The sequence below is a fragment of the Fulmarus glacialis genome, unplaced genomic scaffold (assembly GCF_000690835.1).
Source record: "Fulmarus glacialis isolate BGI_N327 unplaced genomic scaffold, ASM69083v1 scaffold573, whole genome shotgun sequence".
NCBI lineage: Eukaryota > Metazoa > Chordata > Aves > Procellariiformes > Procellariidae > Fulmarus > Fulmarus glacialis.
In genome coordinates, this window is record NW_009200775.1 from 1 (window position 1) to 25,281 (window position 25,281).

Consider the following 25,281-nt stretch of genomic DNA (forward strand, 5'->3'; position numbering starts at 1 on the left):
TCTATGATTCTATGATTCTATGATACTATCCTCTCTTCTGGGGATGGGAGAAGTGCCTCTTATACGGTGGTAAATACAGTAATCACAGGCTGAACACATCGAAAAGACTACAGGGCAAGTCCCCTTATCTTGCTGTTCCCTGTGGCAGGAAATGGGGAGAAAACCAAGACTTGGAATAGTGTGTAGGGAGCAGTGGTTCTGCAAAGGGCTGCAATTTTCTCTTTCTTCACTGTTCTGCTGTCTGAATAGGCTGAGTGAGCAAGATGTGTGGGTGGCTGGGCTAAGGGTCACCACCACACCATGCAAATAAGCTGCATCGGCTGGATGGGCTTGTGCAGCTACTCCACAGGAGAAGTATACCCAAGCAATACAGGAGAGAGGAGAATAAAAGCCAGAATAAGGTGAACCTTTATTTCCTAAATAATGCATACCTGAGCTTTTTTCCTCCTTTAAACCAGTATTTAATAAATGATTTCTTAAAACATATTGCTTAGAGGGAACTGATAATTTGAATTTTTTGAGAAGGTAGCATGTTTAAACTCACCACAGATCCGAGAACAAACACAAGCTCAAACTCAAGCTGAAAGCATCCTTACGACGCACAACTGGCACTCCTGAGCACAACTTGCCGCTTCTCCTTTATTTGTGCTGGCTATCCAAAGGCAGCTCGGTCAAGCTGACATATGGGAAGTGCCTATTACTCCCTTTCATGGGAGTGCTTTTCAGAGAACGAGCAACATTACCTGCATGCCTTCCTGACCAGAGATCCCCACGCCAACATCTGCCACTTGGATCATGCTGACATCATTAGCACCATCACCTAAAGATGACAAGATACAGTTTTGTTGTCACTAGTAGACCAGGAACAGTTAGCAGCAGCAAAGCAAAGGAAAACCAGTTGTTACTGAGTGTTGGCTGAGTATAGTAAGGGAGATGTGTACTGAGCGTTGGGTGAGTATAGTAAGAGAGATGCGGGGTAGGAAAGAATCCATCTTTGGAATATAAAGTTCAAAGCTTGGCAAAGCTGCCAAGACATTCTGATCTTTGTAGACTTTTTTTATCATGGAAAAGTAAAACCAAACTAAATCCCTCTCTTTTTAGTAAAACCTAAAATTCAAGTATCTGGCCTGAACTGCACAAATACTAAAACACTGGAAGGCTGAGAATGAGCTTCCCAATACTTCTGCTTCCCAATTAACTGTCTGCCTGCAATTAGGTATGATTAAGAATGAAATGTGCAAGGAGGCCTAAAGCCAATGAGAATGTCTACACAGTAAAAAATACAATAAAGTTAAAAAGTAGATGAATTCTTGACTTGGGTTGACCAGTCCGAGATCTTTAATACACCCATCGCAGGTAGATTTAACTGCAATGGTTGCACAGTCACCATCCCTTGCCCTGCTTCCAATCATAATACCACAAGTGATAGGTGCAATAGAAAGGATACCAGAATGGGACATGTATCTGCTTCTTAACCTCTTAAATTTACAGCCAGTGTGCTAGTGGAAAACTAGCTATGCTTTTAAGCTAGAGCAGGAGCTTGACTTCAACTCACAGGCTCAAGATGCTCAGAAAGAATGAAAACACAAGCTGCCCAGTCTCCACTAGTGTTTTTGACAACATATGCAAATGATTATGTCCTCAGTCAGCCAAAGATATAAATTCAGTATGAGGAAGTCATATTTGAGCTAGATATAATATAGTGAGCATGAGGATTATTATAATCAGCACACATTTGGTGATGTGGATGTCACAGGAGTCTGGCAATGATTATATGGGCTCAGAATTTCTCATGGCTAGATCCAACCCACATGTGCTGCTGCTATGATCAATTAAGACAGGTAGATGAAAGCTAGTGTGTTTGTGACAATATATGCTGCAATCTTATCTTCTAATGCAACACAAGCCTAAACTTGATATAGTGAAAGAAGAGCTGGTTGACTTTTCTTATGTAAAAATCATGCAAACATGGAAGATGCTGCCAGATTTAAAAAAGGATGACTGACAAAATCTCCCCTTCGCCAACTGAGCGATTAGCTGGGAAGACGTGTAAGTGCTGGCATAATGCCAGTCGTAAATCCATTCTCTGTACTGACAAGGCCAACTCATATCCTATGCTGTATGGCTGACTTGTGATGAAAAACGCAGAACCTTCAGTTTAAACATGATTGGATGAAACAACACTGAGCACAATGTTGTTCTGTGTAATACAGTGATTGCAAAATGGTGTTCGGCGCAGCATCAGCTAACCCAATTCTTCACAGCTGTGTTTGGACATGCCAAAACCTCATAGCATACCTGGGTCCTGATTACCTAACTTCTGTAGGAAGAAATTCCAAATACTACTCCAGAGTTCTATCTTGTTTTTAAATAAATATGTTATGGTAAATATGTTACAGTTGTCCGACACATTTTCAGACAAAACTGGAAGGTTGTGAGGCAGCTGGAAGGGTCCTATTGCAAGTGAAAAAAACCAAAATTCTAAAGGCACAGTATACATCAAGGCAGACTAGTTTAAATTGAGATATTTACCTATTGCCAAGGTCATTGCTTTGAGTTTGTCTCTTACTAGTTTCACTACCATGCTCTTTTGGAGCGGGGTAGAGCGACAACACAGTACTGAACGGCATCGCTTGGCTAGTGCAAGAAATTTATCTTCTAGTGTAGGTTCCAGGGCATAAGCTAGAGTCCTTCCATCAATCACTAGGCCCAAGCTGGAAAGCCCAGGGGAAGAGGGTGGATAGAGAGGAGTGAACCCAACAGTCATGTTTCCAGTAGCTTCGTCTATTGTGTTGTTTGAAAATTTAGACTCTACGCATTGCAGACACTGTTCCAGCAAGACAGCACATGTCTCCTGAAAAAAAATTCAAAATAAATATGCTTGAGAGAAAAGAACATGTATTCAAACATTTGTGTTTGCTGTATATTTAGGCATAAGGAATATGGGGAATGTGTTACGTTTGCTGCACTGTTAAAGTTTTAATTTCTAATAATCTTCCTTTCTATTCTCTCTAAACACACTTAATTCTTGCAGAAGATATGACAGCAATGAGGACTCGAAAGACTTAAAATCTAATTCCTCTTTAACATGCAGTATTGTATGCTAAACTAATTTCTTTTAGCTCCTTCTCAGAATAACAGTGCTGGGAAATGATATCATCAGTATCAGTACCAAGTTAAGTATGGTGATGAACACCATGTACACGCCTACAACTCAGATCAAGTGGTTATGCATTCTTAAAGGCCAATTAAAGGTTATTTAAGCTGAATTCTCTCTCCTAGCCATACTCAGCTAAAAGATGTTATTGAGAATATATGAACATTTAAAATAAAATGCTATTGGTCTTACAGCAAAGTATGACAAAAAAGAAAGATCATGGAAAATCAATTTACCAGTTCAGTTGATACACTCAAGAACGGAAAATGCTGTTATCTTTTCTTCCTTTTCGAAAGAAATTGGAGCTGGATACTGCTGGCCTACCTCTCCTCTGCTGATCTGAAGTCCAATTTTATCACCCCATTAACGGGCCATAGCACTATCACTCTGGTTCCTTGTATGTTAGACCGTATCAGTAAACTCTTTATGACTGTCTGCTTGCAACAAGTTGAGCACAGGAAAGATCAGTAATTCAGAAGAATTAGAAAAGGTCTGTTAGGAAGCAAGGCATTACTGTAGATGTGGTTTTCTGACTCTCAGTGTTAGCATTGAAATTTAAGTATTGCTTCTATCTCCAAAGAAAAAGACAGCTGAGAAAACATGAATGACTGAGTTATCTAAATACTGGTGTAAAATAAAGCACAAATTCTCAATAGGTAATCAATTGTTTTCTTCCTCAACACACATTTAGTAACAGGTTGCTTTTGGAGACCCATTAGTGTCAACAAGCAAAACAAGGTATGTTTTGAGAATACATACCAAAGAACGGCATTTATGCTGCTATGGCGTATTTTCATTCATGGTGGAGCCCACTACACACAGTTACATGCCTTTATGATACATGACACTATGACTTAGAAGCATGATTCACTGAAAAGCATTCAAAGACATGTCCTACCTGAAAATTATGGATGAAGCAGGAAAAGAAGGAAAAAAAAAGAGGGAAAGGAAAAAAAAGCCATCAAACTTTTAATTGTACAGGTTGAAAATAAAGCAAAGCTAGTTCACAAGTAAACTTGTGTATTGGATCTGCTTACTGGTGATTCAGCATTCAAAGTGATGATTTCTTCATCATGATCTAGTAGCTTGCAGGCATATGCAATATTAACAGCTGTTTCTTGCTTGTCTCCAGTAAGAACCCAAATCTGCAACCCAGCTTTGCGCAAGTTTGCAATGGTTTCTGGAACACCGTCCTGTAAGCGGTCTTCAATGCCAGTTGCACCTAAGCACAAGAAAAAGCAAAACATTGCACATTAAATGAACACTTAGGGTTCACCTCAAATTCTAAGTTTGGATTTTTCAAAAAACCCAGCACTTTTATTGCGAAATAGCTAAACTACCAATGGTTGCAAGATTTGGGCAGCTTTTTTGGGGTATCAAGAGGGAGGAGCAGAAAGTAGCTGGGGTAATCATCACCTGCATCAACAGTCAACAACAAATCCAGAATTCAAAACTTCAAAAGCAATCTGATGTCACTTCTAGTCTCAGAGGTTCACAAGGCTGATGTATCTTTGCTTATTGTCTCTCTGCTCTGTATCTTCACCATTTCTTCTGAATGTTGCTAGAGAAGATACTGTTGCTTCTAGGAGATCATTTCAGTTCTTAAGGGTCTTAACTGCCTTTCCTCAACTAGAAGAGGCTGGGTCACTAGAGATTTCTCCCTTTTGAAGGGGAATGACAGCAGGACTGCAGCTTGGCAACAGCACATTAGGCTGCAGACATAAACCTTTTCCTGACTTGTTGCTGCTCTTTGCTCTTGCAGAAAGACACTGGTTGCCAAATGAGCTATAGCAGAGAATAAATCATAAATCTGCTGGCCATGATGTGAAAGTAAAATGTGGCTTTTTCATGCTTTCAATGTATCTTTCTACCTGTTTGTAAAAGACTGAGTTTCTTTCCTATGCTTTCCTAAATCAATTGACAGAGACAAGATTTTCAAATACTGTAGCAAAAGCCACTCAGGACCAAGTTCAGTGTCACCACTGATACATCAGTGCTCCACTGAGTTTCAGAGAGGCTTCAATGTGAGGAAATATAAGCCCTCACCACTAGAGAATGAGGAGGTGACAGACATGCAAGTTACCTGGAACAACAGGAAAAGCAAAGTAAACTTTTCTCAGCTATTCGTTATTCCTATGGTTGTTCCTTGAAAAAAACATTTTAGCAATAGAAGTCCACCTGAAGTCTGAGCACCAGTCTTGTAAGTGGAAACACATTCTTAAGGCAATGTCGGGAAAGCTATTATTATCCAAACAGCGTACAAAGGAAAAGATATTCCTTTTCCAGACTTACTTTTTTATTCCCACAATCTAATCATAACTGATCATTGCAAGATACAAACCACAGCATGAGGTTCTTGGGGAATGACTGAATGGGTATTTTACTTCTGGCTAGAGCTCACTTATTTGTCTGGCAGTTCACTTTAACTTTCCCCGCCCCTCCACCAGAGTGCAGCCAGAGCCAACAGGCACAACCATGGTGGTATCTTCCTGATTAATGTGGTCCGAATTAGTCACCTCATGCTCCCCTTTAACTCAGAGAGAAACAGACACTTCAAGGGCGTGATTCATCTAATCCTAAAGCGGGTATCTAAGACAGACCAAATGAATTGCACTTTCTTTTTTTGTCTCTCCACTGGTTACACGGGGAGCCTTAGAGATCTGTAGTAGATACATTAGAAGTTGGGTGAGGTGGATCTCGTCTCCCAGAGACAGGCATGTTGGCAATTAGCGAAGGTTGTTATCTCCAACAGTGTTATGGCTGTCCTGGTTTCTTTGCCAGAGAAAGCAGTTGGATGCTTGGAGTAATAGTGAATATACATAAATTTTAGAATCTCAGTGCTTTCAACATCTCAAGTCAGCTGAGGAAGAGTATGACTTAGTTCTTGGAGTACATTTTACATACACTGATTTTAACTGCATCATTATGAAGTACTGCAGTCCCCCTCCACAGAATACACAGGCCCTGAGTGCATGAGCTGAACCTGATGTATATGAAAGTTGATGCCTCTCACAAATGCAGTTTATGAGCTTTGCTTTATGAGTGTCTCTGGTGCCCCTGGAGTCATGGAAGTCTCTGACATGCTGAAGTGGCGCTATGTTAACGAAATTCTGTAGACAGTTTGGGCCAAGTCCTCCTCCTGTTTAGAGCGGCAGTTCCCATTTATGATATTGTGTCAAATTCATCCCTGGTATTACTCCACTCATTTCACTAGTGATAAAATGATGGCAGGAGCAAGGAAAACAGGGTATGTCTGTTATGTTAACTATATCCCATTCCTTTGTGGTGCTGCACATGACAGCCATGACAAAGTCCAAAAGAAGCCAATTTCTGTACTGTCAGAAACCATTTAAGGGAAAGAACAGATTTCATAGCCAAGCTTTCAGAATTTTTAGCACATTTTAATTTCATGTCCAGGTCTCATTTCATTACCTAGCAGATGCAGATTCTTCTCTATCCGCAGTGCTGACTGAAACAGAAGTTCTTCACGATTTTCAATAGAGGATTCTGCTTCTAAATGACTTTTTAACCAACAGGCATACTCTTCCTTGCTGAGAACCTATTAAAAAGAGTATGTGAGGGCACAGTCAACGTGATGCAGAGGCATTCATACTTTACAGAATAAATGAAAAAGAAGTATGAATAAAGAACAATAAATTAATAAGTGCCTTCAGTAATCTTTTTCAAGACTCTCCCTAAAAGCAAACTGAGAGTCTGCATTTACTTACTCTTTTTGCAATACAAAGGGTCCGCAGCCCATCTACAGCATACAGATTTAGGTAATTCTGGGTTTTGCTTTGGATTTTTTTTTGATGTTTGCCCCGAGGGTCATCTAGATAAGAATATAAAAAGAAATTAGTGATTGAAAAATAACAGCAGCTGAATGGCCTCAGAGAATAAAAACTTGTCTACAGTACTCACTGTACCAGCACTTTATAACTGATACTTTTAAAGAGCTGATGTCTCCTGGGAAACGCAAGTAAAACATTCCATTTAGAAAAAAAAAATCCTCTCTTTTTGTTCTACCTTTTCTGTCTTCTCTCTTCAAAAGTCATTGTGCATGTGTGTTAGAAAGACCTTCTTTTTCTTACTCCTTAAGTATTTGTTCGGCCTGAATACTTTAAGAAATCATGATAATCTTCACAGCAAACAATAATGTCAGAAAGAGAAGTATGACTTCAAATACACTACTAGCAAATGCATCTCCACATCGCAGAAAAATGACACCTACTTAAAAATAGCACTTATGGTTTCCACCAAGGTTAATATCTCAAAAGAACCAGAAACAGTGCTCTGTTTTGTATATCTAAGTGTATGAAGGTACTTCTGTTACTGCTGTACTGATACTACCTATCGGACTGAGACAATGCAAGAAGTTCTGGGTATGACTGTGATTTCATTTAGAAGAGAATTTACACTTGTGTAGACCTCATAGCTAGCTTCTACCTTGAATGCGACAGCACAACTTCCACTTAGCTTTACTCTTCACTTAAAGCCATGTGTAAGAACTCAAAATCAGGACTGAGCATCTGTTCCTTTTCTCTCAATGTGCTCACACTGTGATCAAAAGAGAGTAATGAATATGATGGCAACACATTTTGTTCCATCTCATTACCTGAAATGATGTCTTCAAAAGTTAAAAACAGGTGATATGCATCTTTTTTATCATCTAGGATCAAGACAGGTTCACGTACAATGTACGGTAGTAGCAATCTTAAATAATATGAATTGCAGGGTTAGTACTAAAGTAAATGTACAAGCTGGTAAGTTTTAGATTGGAACCACTGAGTGAGAATGGCCAGTACCTTATGGCAGGTTTTCCTATTCCCTGACGTCATATAATTTTTTTTCTAAAGTCTGCATGTTTTTTGGGGGTGTAGAATCATTTTAATTTTGTAATTGGAGCTGTTCCTTAATGCAATATTTGTGTTACTGGTACTTGCATGGTAACCAGTCACAGAGTCAGGTGAATGCCACTCATCACCAGAAGTCTGAGCACCTGAAGAGACTACTACATCTGATCTCAGTTCACCACTGGATGTGCTCACCTCTCTCAACTGACCATACTGAGAACGTACGGGCACTATACCCTTAATATTAAGTACTTAATACAGGTATCTAAATTAGATGACACAAATATCTTACTGTTTATACATTTCGGTGCCCATTTTTCCAGTGTGCATTCATACCCAGTTTGATCTTGGTATGTGTGACCACATATATACATGTCTATCTGTCTGTCTATAAACTTACATAGCATTCAGCACTTTCATATTTATACAGCAGCACAGGGTCTATCTTGGCGTTCAGAGGCTCCAGCACAAACACATACAGGTATTGATGTTGTAGGAAGGAAGGAGCTGGGAGCTTGGAATCCCAATATTCTGTTTTTTGTTCCTGTTATCTCAACCGTGTATCAGCACATTTTACTCACTGCATAACTATTTTCTCACCTTTAAAGACTGTCCTATCCTCTCTAGGTCTGTAAAGCTGGGAGTATACATACCCAGCTGTTCCTAAGAGACTCCATGAAGATTGTGGTATTTCATGCATACCTTCATTTCAGTTCCACCTCTGATTAAGGTCATGTGGTGAATACTGGTAGGAATATTCTGGTGGGCTATTAATGCTACCTATGCTATCACTACTGACTTTCTCAAAGGGACAATACAGATATATTATTCCGGAAGAATATCCCTACAAATATTATTTGCAATTTGAAAGCCCCTTCTTACACTATACATTGTGGCTCTGACACACACCCCACCAGGTTCCTTCAGAAGCTATTAAAACAGCTCACAACTAGATTCAGCTCAACATAAAATGGAAATACGCATATACTAAACTGGCAGCCTAACACAGTTTCATTTAGCTTCTTTTCTATTTGTGCATGATAATCTTTTTGGCATATGTGACTTGGCTGTGTAATATAAGAAATTTTTTTTCTGGGAGAAGTACTGCAGCAAACCTTCTTGGAGGCTTCTTGTATTAGTGAGTCAGCTTTTTTAACTTTAGAAGAATAAAGTAGGCAAGCATTCTTCCTAATTTCTGTGCAAATTCTCAATTCCAGCATGGAAGACTGCATCTCCCTCCTCCACCAGCATACCAATGACAGCTAAACCTCCTTCTAGCTCTTCATGTGCCTCATCAGTCCTACCCCGAGATTCATCTTTTGCTCAGAAGTTAGAAGGGGGGAAGGAATCTCTTGCAGACAAAACCCAGGTGTGGAGATTCTTTTTAGCTGGGATGCAGTGTCTATGCTGAGCAGTGTGACCACATGCACCATGTCAGTGAAAACCAGCAAATAAGTCTTCTCCAGAAAAATGATTGAGAGTTAGTGGCGTTCTGCTTGCTTCATTTCCTTCCATAATGGCAAGCTGCAGAAAGCCAACCCAGTCATTGTTTTCTCAATGACTTATATGCGAGTTGGGTATTGACTCAAACAGTAACTTTCTTGTTCATGAACATGGTGACTGTTGAGATAAAGTAAAAACAATACACTGTTGGGAATCATTTCAAGGCTTTCGGAAATACCTGTATGCTATCAGAAAATGTCAGGTTTCACCGTCTCAACTAGATATACAGGCAGAGCAAATCGAGTCAATTCAGAAACTTTTTAAGTTTTGAAGCTTATGGCGATTTCCGATTTTCTATAAGACACAACTGAAGTTACAACATAATACTGTTGCTTCTGATTTTGGGCCTTTCCTCATGTTATATTTTAAAATACTCTTCCTCCCAAACAGGGACCTTTGTGTCTGATAGGACCCAGTCATGCCACGTGATGTTTGAGTTGGGAGATTACGGACACAGTGTTGCCTTGGTCCTTCAGTCTAAGGGCACAAGTACCGCAAAGGCTCAAGATGCACGCTTGACTGGTGTACAATTTACATGTCCCTGAGGCACTAAGACAGCAAAGAGTGGGATTAGCTGTCATGTCGATTCACTTATTCTCAATTCCTTGAAATGATAAATCTCTGAATTCTCGTAGCATTACTTCTCCTCTCACACTCACGTTCCACCATCACCAGAGAACAGGATGAAACCACCAACAGATCCCGCAATATAGATAATAGCCACAGCATAAATCTTCTGAGGCTCTACCTGGGGAACACCTCCCTGCAACAGGAAAAAGATGCCGTTCCCTCAGGAATTGACAACATATCCACTGACATTAGGATACTGCTGGCAGAGGCTGCGAATTCAGTTCCAGGAGTGAAGCTGCTCAAGAGAAACGTCAAACGTTTTTCAGACAGATCCGCTGAAACGTACAGAATTACTGAAGCCAGCAGAGGCTTAGAGGGCTAGAAAACAAGGGAAACTGCTTATGAGGTTCTAGTGGTTGCACTTTACACTGCTTGCAAAAGCAAAATATACTAAAACTCATAGTTCAATTTGGGCTAAAAAACTAAAAAAAAAAAAAAAGGCACAATTTCAAAGCCACCTTCAATTTGCTTGCCTGTAAAGATGGTGGAATTGCTGTATTTGCTCAGCTACAGAATCTGCTCACTGCCAACACCGATCTTCAGGAACTCTGCTTCCCCTTCTCTGACATATACCACCTTTGGTAATGTCACTGTTGTTTGGTTTTCTAACTGGCCTTGTTTTTAGCTAGGTGGGCCCTGGATCTGCCTGAAATTTGCCTGAAAATTCCTTGATCTATTGAGCCTACTGTGAATGGACGCAGCAACTTCAAACATAGTCTGTTATATGGTGACAAAATATTTAAGACTTTGCATAAAATAATCTTTTCTTTTCTTTTTAATGCTCAGTTCTCATTCTGAGAACTCATTTCCAAACATTATTTTCTAGCTATGTTATCAGAAATTCTCAGTACTACAAATTCTCTGTTAGTACTTTGGAGGGAAACAAGTTTCCACAGATGCTCTATGTACCTCCTGTGATATCAGATCTTTTCTAGAAAATTATTCATGAATACTTTGTTGTTAGTTAGGACAAGTTGTTCTTAATTTTTTTGGCTCAGCTTTGATTTATATGGCTGTAAACAGAAAACTAATGCCAACATTTTTCTGTATTTCATTAAACTAAAATTACACAGTATAAGCCTTTCACAATTGTTTACTCCAACTAATGTCAAAGTAACCACCAAGTCAATGCATTAGTGAAACATGGGAAGTACCTCTAGCACTTTCGGGCTCTGTCCATTCATTCTGGGGTAACCTTTAAACACTGGATTAAATTCAGTGTTGAAAATACAGTAAATTAGATGCAAACTGATTCATACAGACTGAAACCCCTGTGTCTCCTCTAACTTCTGAAAGCTTCCAGGGTTCTTCTTGAATCCAACTGATTACAATTAGCAGCTATTTAAAGCTGTCCCTGTTTCATGCGACATCTGGGTCCTGGAGAAGTACTCCACACTTTAGGGAAGTACTCCATGTTCACAGCTACATGCCTGTTCTCTACTAGTCAACTACACATTTGAAGCCAAGATTTCTCATCTGAACAGCATCTCTCCTTCTTTGCCACAACCTCTCTGTTTTGGTGGCTGATTGATTCACAGTGCCCTTTAGCGTCATAGTCAAACCAGCATAAATGTGTTGATTTATGCAAACATATTGCAGCAAAAGGATGTAAAGATTCACAAATGAAACAGAGAGGGGAGCTGCAATAGGAAGTGCTTGGTTTTCATATAAAATACTGCACTGCCAGGCAGGTTTTTCTGAAGAAATATAAATTGCTTTGGCAGAGTTTCAACAAATGCCTTCAAAATAAAGTTTGCTAGTAGAAGATCTTGTACAGAAATTAATTTAACTCATTCTTGTAAGGTGAGGAACCAGTAATTTGTTACAGAAAATTCGCTATGATAAGAAAGTATTACAAAAGAAGAGAGACGGCTGCCATTCTACCATTTCCTATATTCACAACAAAAGCAGGCAGGTCTACTTGCTAGAGAAGGCAGTAAGATGTGACGAGTTTTTCAGCAGTTAACCAGAACCGCCTCCCTCCCACCCCCACGCCCACAAAGGTAAGTAAGAGGTGTACCTGAAGAGCAGGGTGGAAGAAGATCCATAATAACTGAATCTGCACCTTTAGTGTAAACATTTATTTCATCTGTGAGAGGATGTCTGACCACTACTGACATCCTCTTCCTGACGGAATCAAAGCCCAATGTATGTAATACCTCAAAGCTTAATGTTCCCAGGTGAGGTAGCTCCACTGATACCTGGTCAGACAGCCTTCCAACCAGAGAACAGTTATATGCCCGTGCTGCATAGACGAGAGCAGCTTCATCTGGACTCTCTGCTTCATAACGGAGTTCTCCTTCCTCAGGTCCACTCCCCACAGCTGTCCGGCCTTGCTGGGAGCTGTAGCCATTGTTATTCATCTGCGCAGAGTATGCCAGCTTCTCTTCCAGTTTTAATAAAGTGCTATCCGTAGATGTAGATGAAAGCACACTTAAACCAAATCTGTGCATTGATTTGCTTGTAGCTAGACTAGATGAACTGCTGCTGTTAGATCCAGAGGTCAAGCGACTCGGAGTGAATCTTCGTATGAAGTCTTCTATGGTTTTTACTGGAGATTTTAGTTCAAATCGATCTCTAACCTTGAGAAGTAAAAAACAAACCAATGAACAAAAACTGAAGAAAAGCTATACAAGAATTCTGACATTGATATTCAGTCTAAGCAGCTCTAAAGAGGAGAATTTCTTTGAGAACAAAAAGTAATGGCATTTGTATTTTGAGAAAGGAAAGTTAATGGACAAAACTGACTCAACAGCAAAAAACTTACTAGAACTTCAGAATTGTGCCTCTGTGTGAAAGCACGTATGTTTGTATTAAAAACATTTTTTCTTCTTTCACCTTCTCAGATATGACTAATGGATAGCCTATCAATGTTGCACCACACCAGTAGTGCATACTAAAACCTATCGTTAGTAGGAAAAACTGGCATTCTTTGTGCATATTCAGTGAAGGTAGTAAAAAAAAAGTTAATGAAAGAGTTTTCTGTTGAGAAGTGTGGTATCAGAAAAGTTTTACAAAAATATGCCAGTGTTGACAACATTCTCAATGGGAACATGTTGAAATAAATAATTTCTGCTGTCTTTTCTTTCAGCATCAAAGCATTTTGCTTCAGTTTTATCACTCATCTCCGTTTACATAAATCTTTTTTACAGATACAGTGTTATTAATAGAAATAGCATATTCACAGTAATATATATTAAATTATTGTATAACAGTGTAGCATTCCTGAAACACCAGAATTGAGCATTCTCCAAATGTTTCCCTGGCACAAAAACATGTCAATTTGCAGACTAGTTCACTTTTTATTCCAACCTGGAACAGAAACAACTCTCAGAATTCTCTCCAGAATGGAAATTCCAGCTGCTGGCTAGCTTTAGTACTACATTCCATTATATTTTATCTTACAGATCATCTTGGGATTGCGTTTTTGAAATTCTCATTCATCAATGACACTGGTTTAGGCCGATTTAAGCAATAGTGATCATTATTTCTCATAATGAGCTTAAGATGCATCTTTTACATAATTTGAAAGTTTTAAGCAATGTTTTTCAAGTATATTCTTTTTTTAAACTTTTAAAAAATGTCTCAGCCTTTTCTTATTTAATCCATACGTACAAAATATTCACAGACAGCTTATATTCTTTTCTGGGAAGTGTTGTACATTTACAAATTAATTTCCACACATACTTATATTTATTAAATGTTTAAGTTACATTACAAGAAATCAGGAAAATTTCAGAAGTATCTTGAAATTGTCAATGAAAGCATATCTTACCTTGAAGGTACGTGAAATAGCTGACATACTCCATTCAACTAATGCTTAACTAAACCTGCTCAATCACATAGCGGTTCTAAGAGTTGTCTCACAACTAGTTCTAGTTGTTTCTCACTACAGCAGGAGGTTTCTGTTTCCCCAATTTACAAGATAAATTAGTATCAATGCAAAAGAGGCTTAAACTCTCTTTTGCTGTTTCTTTAACCCACCTTCTGTCGGGGCTGATTTGGTGCAGTAACCACGACTGTATTACATATAGTCAAAGCGATGAAGAAGTCAAAAATGTCACATAGTTCTGGACTCAGATGGGATAATGGCTGTTCATGGCTCCTCATGACCTCCAGATGCTTTGCACATTCATTCACCTTTTCTAACAATCTCGGGTCAGGTGTGATGTCCTTCTCCTAGTAATAAATAGCAGTGATTAATATCTGTGATTCTGCAAATTTCCAAAGCAGCAACAAGCAATCAAAGCATCCAAAGCAGTGTCAATATCAAGAGTTTTATGGTGGCCTTACACCACAGAATGGAGGTGGAGAGGACTGTATGTCACCCATTCTAGCCTACCGATAGAAATGGAAATGTGAGTAACTGTGTTGTCAACTTTTTCACTACAGATAATTACAGCGGCAATATTCATCTACTTTGGGGGCAGTGGATAGGAGAAGAGTTACATACTAATATTCCTCCCTCTCTCCTGTCTAATTCAAGACATTTATTATCTATTACTAAAGGGTGGTACACTACAGAGACCAAAAGAGTGGAAAAATTAGACAGCAATGACATTAAAAGCTCGGCCTTACATCAGCACAATAAAATGAAACCATCTTGGATTGTTTGTTAGAGAACAACCACCATTCACACATTTGAAGGTAATTCATGTGTTTTTTTACATTGAAACACAGAGCACTTTCCACTCTATCTCATCAGCAACTCCAGTATTTCTTAAGATAGGAGGGTGCAAGGATACAAAAGATTAAAAGATAAACTGATATAAGACTCTTTTCTTCAGTAGAATTTTATCTGCTGATTCTCAGCAGCTGATAAATCTGAGCAATCACAGAACCCTGTGTGTAAAAACTGCAGCTTGGAAATGTATCTAAAGAGCTTACTCTTGACTGAAATCAAGAAGTTCCACTACTGCAAACAGCATCTTCCCGTGTCTATATTTGTAATTTGTTTTAAGGGTGAATTTGTGTCAACAGTGCAACAATGCAAAATCCCTAGATAGACAAGACTTGGCTTCTCTGCTCTCTTATTACTATTCAGCTCATGTAAAAATTCCACAGAATTACAGTAGTATAAAATAAATTAAACAAAGCAAAGCTGTAAGGACATAAATTCACCAATATTTTGAAATGTAAAGTTTTTTATTTTTAAAAATACAACACATGCAATCCACTGATAACCTTGAATCACACTAAAAATTATGCTATGGTGTATCTCAACAGTGTCTAAGAATTGGAATACACAGTGTCGAGCCCTGCGCTTGTTAGTTTTAAAATCCTCTGACAAAAGAAAAAAGAAAAGGCATATGCAGAGCAATTATAATCCTTGACCTCAAACCTTATGCTACTCTCAGCTTCTGTAGATAAAGGGAAGGCATACATTTTCTTTTCAAAATCAAGGTATAACTAAAACAAAGGTTTCAGATTGTCTTTACCTTTAGCTTGTTCCCACAGAGAAGGTATTTAGATAAGATCTATGCCAACACTTGATTGTTTTTGTACCAACAGCTGTGACTACAGAAGAAAAAATGCCAAGATGAAGTCCAGAAGAGGTACACAATGTCTAACAGATTTCTTTACCTTTTCCTTTTCACGACATCGTTCTATGAAGAGATACAGGATACTGTGCATTTAGTTCTCATGACTTACCATTGGGCTACTGAACGCAGTGTGCTTTGAGAGTATGCTTGCTCTTTTTGCTTCAGCTCTGCTACCCGTGCGCCGGTGGGTTTTGGTGCTCTGGCTTCTGTGGATTACTTTGATGCTCTGATGGCTGCAGATGCTATCACGCTGGGATAGAGTTCCTCCTTTTGGGGCTGCCTCGTCTTCCTCAGAATCAAGTTCTTGGTACATTGCTAAGCGTTTGGCTATCAGTAAAAATACAGGGGGACATATGTTGTGTATGTTAAACGTGGCTGAGAAAGAGGGAGAGGGACACGGTGACTTTGTTCAAGTGTTCTGGTTTTAATACTATACTGTGCTTTCACAGTAAGAATGAATGATTCCATTATCAGGGGATAACAAAGTCTAGTCTTAATTGAATGGTAGTATCTAACGGAGGATGCAGATAACATAATTAGAAATGTAATGCAATACATTGCCTCCCTCATCATCGCGCGCTCTCTGAAAGACAGACTCTGCGGTAACTCACTGCATTCACGAAGACTATTCCACAGCTGAGCCTGATGAAATCAAACAAATAATTTGGTCTTGCAGTCTGAGAAGGAAATAAACAATCCAGAAAATGTTCTTGTCCTTTCCAACAGAATACGGAAATTACACAGAAAGTATTTTCCAGCAAAAATGTCGCATCTATCCAGTACCAGTAAACTGGCATCTGAAGTATCCTCACAACAACACACCTACACTACTGCCCTTATTTTATATACAGAGATGAGGTACAGACAGTGTAAAAGCCTCACTCAAGGTCAGAGCCGTCTGCTGCAGAGTGGAGACATGAACCCAGATTCTTGATTCCCAGCTAGTGCTAAAAGCACCCTGGAGCCCATTCCTTCCTCTCTGAACAGCATGATAAGCACGACAATACAGCACGCAGCATCAAAACCGGGGTACCCTCACCTGCTCAACACTTCTTTCTATCACAATTTGCTGCAGTGAGCAATACCTAGTGTACACAGAACAGAAGAGTTTTCCCAAATGATATGTTTTAGACGAATGCTTCCCCAGTCAAGAACCTAACTACAACAATTAATGTTAGAAACCAATCGTGGCAGTTTGATATACAGAAGTTAAAAAGGAAACAGAAAGAAGAGGTGTGAAACAGCCGTGAGATCCAGCCCCTCTAATAACAGGTTCCGTTTAGCTCTAGCTGATATAAACCATATTTTTCCATTCCTAAAGATCATGGGCAATTAATAATCTGGGTTTTTCATTAGGCAGGCACATGCCACTTTAACAGGTATCTATTTATTCCTTCATTAGGTATTCATTGAAAGGCTTTTCATTATACTCTCAAAATAATCCACACTATCCAGATATATAGTACAAGTTACATACTTGTGGCTCAGCTTTGTTTCGGTTCTCTGGTGCAACAAATTTTCGTAATGTCAAATGATAAATCACTAGCATGTAAGTTGATTATTCAGGTATTTAATAACAACAACAAAAATAAACCATGAAGATTTTTCTTCCAAAATACTTCCTGAGAAAAATCTTGCATTACATATAGTGAGTTTGGCATGGGATCACTTTTAACGTAGCTAGCTTTACGATCAAAGAAAAACCCATCCTTGCCATCCGCTGCAATTTTCAGACATGTTTTAGCTGTCAGAAAGCAGTCAGAGGAGTTGAAATCAGACCACACACAGTACATGGTGATAGCTCTATCAGTACAGTATCGTACATCAGAGGTTTTTTCAACTCGATTTGGAACATGTATAGGTTCTGTCTGAAATGTGGGAGCTAGGAGAGCTTCCCAGTCCTGGCTGTGAATACAGACTTGGTCGTTGTTCTAACTGCATGCCCAGGTATGCAACATCCTGTGTTGCACTCTGGCTCCTGCTGGAAGAAAATGTAGGCCATGGAGGTAGAAAGGGCCATAGTACATTTGGAGACACAGAGAAGAGACTGCAGGGCACACTGCAGATCACTTCTGCCCCATAGCTCGAATACAGCCCTGCAGTCTAGGCCCTGAGGCTGATGTAGACTAAGTGTGGATGACTGAGGACCTTCCTTCATTAGCATTATTTGGTGTGATTCATGCTCCTCTGTGTCATGTAGTGGGAAAGAGGTTGAGCAACAGCATTCAGCGCTGTGAGGGCAGCTGCTCATTGAGCCCCACAGCTGCAAAGAGAAGAGCACAGCACCCTCGCCTTCTCCGTTCAGCGCCTACCTTGTCCTTTGATTCATATGACAGAACCTAGAAGACAGCTCAAAAAATTAGGGAGGTGACTGGTCTCCTTGGCCCTTCTGTTGCATGGTAATGAGTTGCAAGGAAATAAAGTCCACTTCACCTGTACAGGCTGCTTCCTACAACTTGTTGCACGTGCTTTGGGGCAGCGCAGTTCTAACCTGGCCCATCACTCTTGCCCACTAATTCCCACTTTCTTCTGCTCTGTAAGCCTCTATGCATTTTCCCAGTGGAAGTGCAGAACCCTATGCTGTGAATTTAATTCAACTGATCATAGGTTTGTCTGTATCAGAAGGAGTCTACACTGAGGGCCCACAGCATGTCATAAGCACCGATCCAGGCCCTCAATCAAGGTGTGAGCCAGGCTGCTCACTGTTCCCTCCCAGCATCCCAGTTTCCTTCCAAAGGAAACCCAGGCATGTGAGAAAGGAAGGAGCCATGTGGACATTGTAGTGTGTCACTTTAAGAGGACGCCTCAAGTACCAGAATGGAGTGGCACACTGAAGGACTTCTGTCCTTCCTGCACTGGGGAAGTATGATGGAGTGCACATCTGGGGAGGTATGATGGAGCGCACATCTGGGGAGGTATGATGGAGTGCACATCCTGGGATGAGGCCTGTGGAGGGTAGTGCCCAGCCTGACAGTGCAAGCTCTGCCTTAATTATCTTTTGCAGGCTCCTAGTTGCATGCTGCAGCTAGGTTGCAAAACCATTGCTCAAGATGACACACCAGTAAGGTTTTCTGCACTTTACCAACGTTTAAGACTTACATCAATCATAAGAAGCACATTTTTGTGCCTCATCTTCACTAAGGCTCTTAGCGGCAAACACAGTCTCAGGAGAGCTGGTGCGACATGTGGACATTCAACCTCTCTCAGGAAAAGCATAAGAAAAGTTTGGATTTGCCGTAGGGATAATCTTCCTCACTGTGGATGCTGGGCATTTGAATGGTAGACTGACAGAACGCTGCACTTCTCCTCCTAACAAGTAATATTGCTTGACAGGGAAAGGACTGGCTACAATTATTCTTTACAGAGTTGCAAAATGTGCTACCCAGTTGGTCCAACTCCGTTCTGAGCAGAGTTTTAAAAAAAGGACATATGTTTTCTTTAATAATCATACCTAATTTAAGCTTCTGCTCTAAAAGTACATCTTGAAATACATGACTCCAAAGACCCTGAATTGATTATAATTTTATTCCACGTATAAAAACTCTATGGTTAAGTATAGAATGCATTTCATGCAAGTTATGCTTGCATACCATACCTCTGTATTCTTCATTGCTCTTTCTTCTTTCTTGCATTACATCTAAAAAATTTTTGTTTATTCAACATAGCAAAAGCTGTTTCCTAATGCAGCACTCAGCTTATTTATTGGTATTATATCAATAGCGCAGTCCTTTCTAGTCTATGTAATATTAGCTATCTCTTGCTTTCTATACAGGTTTTCATTGTAGCACATTCATTTAATTGTTCCTGCCACTGAGAAAAAAGAGAAAAAGGGAAAGTACATACAAGACTAGAATCTCATTTAACCACGTCAAATGTAATTCTTTTGATACAAATGGTGTTATTTCAGTTTTATACCAAGGTAAGCTTGGTAACAAAAAAACAGGACTTACCACCTTTCAACATTTTCTCAAGTGCAGTCTTACATATTATGCAGCAAGAATTAAGAAGTTTGAAGAAATAATGAAACCCAGTTCAGTCGTTATGTTATGGCTAAGGTTCACCATGCTTCAGCTGTGCAAAGCGTGCTTCTTAGGGAACACGCTGTTCTCTCCACCCACTCAGCCCACTCCGATTCAGAACCTTTTCCTGTGAACATTATAACCTGAAAGACGTCGTGGGATGCTTTTTATTTTCAGCACTGAAAATTGATGGCCTTGATCTTTTGTCTGATAGAGAGCTTTTTATTCAGGGCAAAGACACAAACAACTTTGAGAAACACAGCAATGAAATTCATGAAAGTCAAATTTCACCATCCTCTAGTTCATTTTATATTTACGGCACAAAGAAGAAACAATAAATAATACTTATTCCATGAACTCTCTTCCATCTTTCAGAAGACAACAGTAAGCTATAAATAAAAATCCTGTAGTAGCTGCTAAGTATTTGAAGAGACATTCTTTTTTTTTTAAAAAACCCTTTTATTTCATTATTTTTTGTTTTTGTTTGTTTTTGTTTTACCTTCAATGCTATCTATGTTCTATGCTGAGGCATCCATTTTGCAGGCTGACAGAGACACTGTTGCCACACAGCCAGGTGTTCCACTAACTAGAAAACTGGGATCAGGAAACTCTAAAGGACTTCCCTTCAAGCAGAAGAAAACTGCAGACCCCCTAAACATAATAATACAGCTGTCAGTGCGTAGGCCCTAATTTCGCCATGGGATTATTCTGTTTCGCCCCAAACCGTTTGAATAAGGCTGTTACTGAACTATCATGAAGTAAATCTAGATGTGCAGTACCTACTCACACCACCACACCACCTTATTTCCTTATTATTTTATGAGTGCAAGCTTATTTCACTTCGAAGTGCACCCTGGTGTCTACATAAAGAGTCAGTCGAGCAGCTAGCATGCTATAAAATTTGTACAAGTATGCTAACATAATCTAACTCAATTTACTTTGCAAGAACTTCCTGATAAGGACAAGTCTTGAGATTCGAAAACACCAGGATTTTCCTTCCTCTCCCCTCCTGGCATTGCCAGGGAGTTAAAATTCATAACTTTAAGTCCTTCATTAAGAACTCTCTACTCTACTTAGAAACGAAGATCATTCCTACTTTTCTGGAGATTTTCCAGAGCAATTGTGGGTGTAGGTATATGCTTAGAAAAAAGCATTACCTCCTCTAAATATGAGTTATTCTGTCTTCTATAGAATTTAAAATGGGGCATTCCCAATGTACTTAGTTCTACATCTGCTGGCACTGGTTGTCTCCTCAGTTACCAATTAAAATTTTTCAAAAAGCAATAACAAATGTAAAGAGAAACTACAAACAAGCTACACAGAGTGCCTGAAGCACCCAGTCCTGCTAAAGGTTTGATCTTTCTGGGGAAGGCCTAAATGGACAACCTTGATTTCTGAAGATTGTCAAATTGTAAAGGTGGCAGATGAGAAGTCCCTCTGCAAGCAAGAGCCGCATTTATGGTAAGGGTTTTACTGTTTTTTATGTTTGTTTGTTTTTTTTTTTAAAAATCCAATTCTCCAACATGGCTGGAATGTCCAGTCTATGTTCTCTTGACTACATACAAAAAGAGTAAGAAAATTCCACTACAAAACAGCCCCCCAAACTAAGAAAAAGATTTTTTTAATATAATGCACTTCCCTATGAAAAGGAGTTGCTAGCTAATCTTCAGCAAGAAAAAATAGAGAGCAGAAATAAATTCCTTCTTTCTCAGATTTAGTGATTAGGCAAGAGAAAATCACTGAGGTTTTCATCATCTGCCTTCACCCCCATAAACTTCTCTTATTCTTATGTTGTCTTATGTATTCTTATGTTTTTTTCACAGTCATTGGAAGGAAGGAGAAGGAATGCAAAGAATGAAAAATTCAGATTTTTCAGATTTGTGTGGTTGCATTCATGGAGATTCAACTCCTATTCTGTCAAAAGTTCCATACAATGGGTGGCTAAAACTAGAAAAACAGAGATCACACCCCATAGGGAAGAGTGCGATTAATTCGGCATTTGGAAAACAACTAGGACAAATGTCAGGCCAAGAGCATCTGGTTGTAGCTAAATCATATAACAACTTTCAGAAGCAGAGTCAGCTTTTGGGCATCTACTATCTCTGGGATTAGCAGACAGACTTGGGGCATGGCCAGTTCCAAGAATTGTTAGAAGCTGGCTACTAGCCTGAAGGGAAGAGCTATGGTATGGCAACGTAACTTTACATATAGGGAAACAGTCCCCTTTTTTGCTAACTTCCTTTTGGGCTAGGAGGATTTTTTTTATGGCGCGTAGCACTCCTTTGCAGTATCATCTACTGTGGAAGCAACACATAGCAAGATATTAGCTTTAAGAAGTAACAGATAGATACAACTCCATCCATTTCTGGGATTTAACCAGAGTATAGTGCCAATGGGTATTCTATACATGCCCAAGACATTTATGAATGGGACAATCATCCTTCCACTTGGAGTGGTACATGACATACCCTGCTCCTGAATTAACACTCTGCGAATCAAGAAGAACCTTTGAAGGAGACAACAGAACAGATTTAAAGAACACAGGTCACACAGACCTGTGAGGTAGGAGTTCTCTTCACCTATATTTATAATTCTAAACCACAGAGAAATAGGCATATATTAGACAACAAACGTCGATCAGGTCAGATGAATTAGATCCTACAAATGCCTAATTTTCTCCATTAACTGTAAAGTCACTAGATGACTATCTTCCATGCAAATATCTAAAATCAGGTAACAAGAATCCCACCTCTATCAATATAGTCTCCATAGGGCCCAAAATGGCAGTGCGAATTCCTATAATTTGATCCCTATCAGTGCATAATCCATCACCAAAATATTATAGGTGACCTCAACAGTGATGAATATTTGATAGAGCTTGCATCATGGAACTGTTGCTCTGTACACTCACACCTTCCCTCACAGCCTCCACAAGCGTTCCCGGATTCCTCTTTGGTGCTAAGCTCTCGCATAGCAGTACCCATGAGTAATACTTTGTGCTACTTCCAGTTGGCTAAGAGATTCTGCCCCACGTTGGTGCAATTCGTTGGTCTCTATTATTCATGTTTTTGTCACCTCTTGTCTAGACTAAAACAATGCAATACTCCTGGGCGTAGCACCATCAGCCTCAAAAGAAAGTTGGAGCTAATACAGAATTCTGCAGGAAAATGTTCTCTCCAGCAAATTAAAACTGCCTTTTGCTCCCTATACTACCTAAAAAAAGTATTAAGTCTTATTCAGGGTTTCAGTTTCTGTTTTAGAAGCATTTAATTGCTTCAACCCTGCACAAGGTCCACATAAGCCTCTGTGATGAAAAACATGATTAACATGTCCACGTCTGATGCAAAAGAGAACTCTCCCTCGTAATCATAAGGCTCACCTTTCACACAGGGAATTTACATGGCTTTGTGGAACAAATTTCCACAGAAAATAAGGACACTTCCACCACTCAAGAAAAAGACATGCTGCCTCAAATATGCCAAACCTAACACAGCGTAGCAGGTGCCTTTTAAGTAGCCCCCAAACCCAAACAAATTATGCACGACATGCATAGGGAGAGGAAGAAGGGGAAAGAACAAGCTACATGTAAGGAAAGTCACACACATTGCTTAATGCACTAGTGGAAGGAACTCAGATATGATGATGACATGCATTATAACAATCCCTGTAGAACAGAAAAGAATGGGGTAACTGCTCATAACTGAACAAATTTTAGGGAGAAAAGCTTATAATGCAGCATAGAGAAAATTTGTGAAGGCTATGCACAATCTGTTAATTGAGTAATTAACAGATATGTGGCAGTCCTAGATCATGCAGAAAAAATACTTCAGAAAATTAAAGTTCTAAACTGAGGAAATTTCAGACATCAGTCTGCCACCATAGGCATAACTTTCCCCCTCTGTGTGTGTGCATGGCTGAGCCCCAGCGTATAGGGTCTCTAGATGACTTCAGAGGAAAATTTGCCAGAACTTCTTAGCATGGGAAAAAAGTGTGTTACAGCTTAGCCTACTTCTTGGATATGGCTGAATGGAGCTGTTCTGACTGAAATTTCTCCCCCAGAATTCATGCCTGAGGCAAACATCTGGCATGGAAAACTTGAACCAAACAGTTAAAGTTCTGTAAAACTATCTATGACTGAAAACAGGATCTTATCATGAGAAGGGTCAAGCAACTGGAATAACAGGCACTGCTCCCCAGCCACAGTAGAATAACAAACTTAGGCCAAAGAGCTGACAACAAGTATATTTCCATCCTGAGCTATCTGCATTTACAGTAGAAAATGACTTGTTTCAGCTTTTGAATCTTGACCTGTGTACAACAATTTTAAATTCATTTCTTCATCTGAAGTGCTACTCAGTGTTTGATTCTAAGTAACAAACCACTATGCCTGAAAAATTACTCAGATAAGCGAAGAAAGACACAGATCATCTTTGAAATGGATAAGAAAAGGCAGATGCATTTTACTTGGTTTTCTTGCATATATGGCAGCCTCAGATCACTTGCCAAGTGAAAGATTTTAGAATTTTCTGATTCATGAAATCTTCAGTAAAACCTGAGGTGCAGAGCTGGATGGCATCAGTTATAATGTATGCCCCAAAACCTCAGAGGGAAATTCAGATACTCTGGTATAAGACATAGAAAAGCAGCTGACAAATCTTTTGCAAGCAAGCACACAGCAATGAAAAGTGAAAGAGCTGTGATAGACATTTTACCATGTCTAAACAGGAAGGTTTCAGCAGCACAAAAGATAAGAGATGGTTAGAAAATCAGACTGGAGAATAGAGCTAACAAAAGACTTGAATGAAGAATAGTTTTTATTGTGTTATTAATCCTGATTATAGGGAACAAAATCAATAGAAATTATCACCATTTATATATAGAATGACAGAGGAGAAAAAAAAAAGAATAAATTACTGTGTATAAAATACTGTGTATAAATTCTGTGTCAATTTAAAAATTTTATTTGTCAGAAATTTTATACTGACTGGAGTTACAAGAAAGCCCAAACATAGCTGTACATGAAAAGAATAACCAAAAAAAGAATCCGTTTATTTTATATATTTATTTGACACTTCTGTATGTAGTGAAATTCACTCTGCTTTCATTAACATTTATACTGTTATCTGAAATCATAGGAGGAAAGCATGCACAAACTTAGATTTCTGTTAAATACATTACATTTGAAGAAAAAAGATCTGAAACTCAGTACTCAAATTCAGGAGCCTGAGTTCAGCCTACATATCAGCTGATGATATCAAGCTCATAAAAATACCCTTTCTGCACTGTTTTAGTTGGCAGTACCATCATCATTCCTGCAAGGAACAGAGTACACTCTGAAATTAATATAAATAAGCAAACAATCAATGGCAAGGAAGAATAAAAAAAGAATGAATATTCAGAGTGTCACAAGCACAATTAGGAGTCCATAAGCACCCTCTTAATTCTAATTCTTCTCTCTTTCTTACCTACAGTACACAGGTAGGAAGTCATAGCTGCTCCCTGTTTAAGTTCTTCTTTCTGTAACACTGGGATAATAACACTATCCAATCAGTTGAAGAAGAGTGCCTTAAATGTAA

The 25,281-nt window shown here is 39.2% G+C and overlaps 1 protein-coding gene across 1 annotated transcript in view; it reads right to left on the minus strand.

Moving 5' to 3' along the window:
- Positions 1 to 722: 722 nt before the first annotated feature.
- Positions 723 to 25,281, minus strand: part of ATP10A (ATPase, class V, type 10A) — a gene marked incomplete at its 5' end in the record, with an annotated part of 56,828 nt that continues 32,269 nt past the window's right edge. Inside the window, 8 exons of the mRNA XM_009573703.1 lie at positions 723 to 820; positions 2,533 to 2,854; positions 4,195 to 4,379; positions 6,590 to 6,716; positions 6,886 to 6,989; positions 12,164 to 12,725; positions 14,128 to 14,322; positions 15,796 to 16,013. Coding sequence (XP_009571998.1) covers positions 723 to 820; positions 2,533 to 2,854; positions 4,195 to 4,379; positions 6,590 to 6,716; positions 6,886 to 6,989; positions 12,164 to 12,725; positions 14,128 to 14,322; positions 15,796 to 16,013 — 1,811 coding nt within the window. The remainder of the gene's footprint in view (positions 821 to 2,532; positions 2,855 to 4,194; positions 4,380 to 6,589; positions 6,717 to 6,885; positions 6,990 to 12,163; positions 12,726 to 14,127; positions 14,323 to 15,795; positions 16,014 to 25,281) is intronic.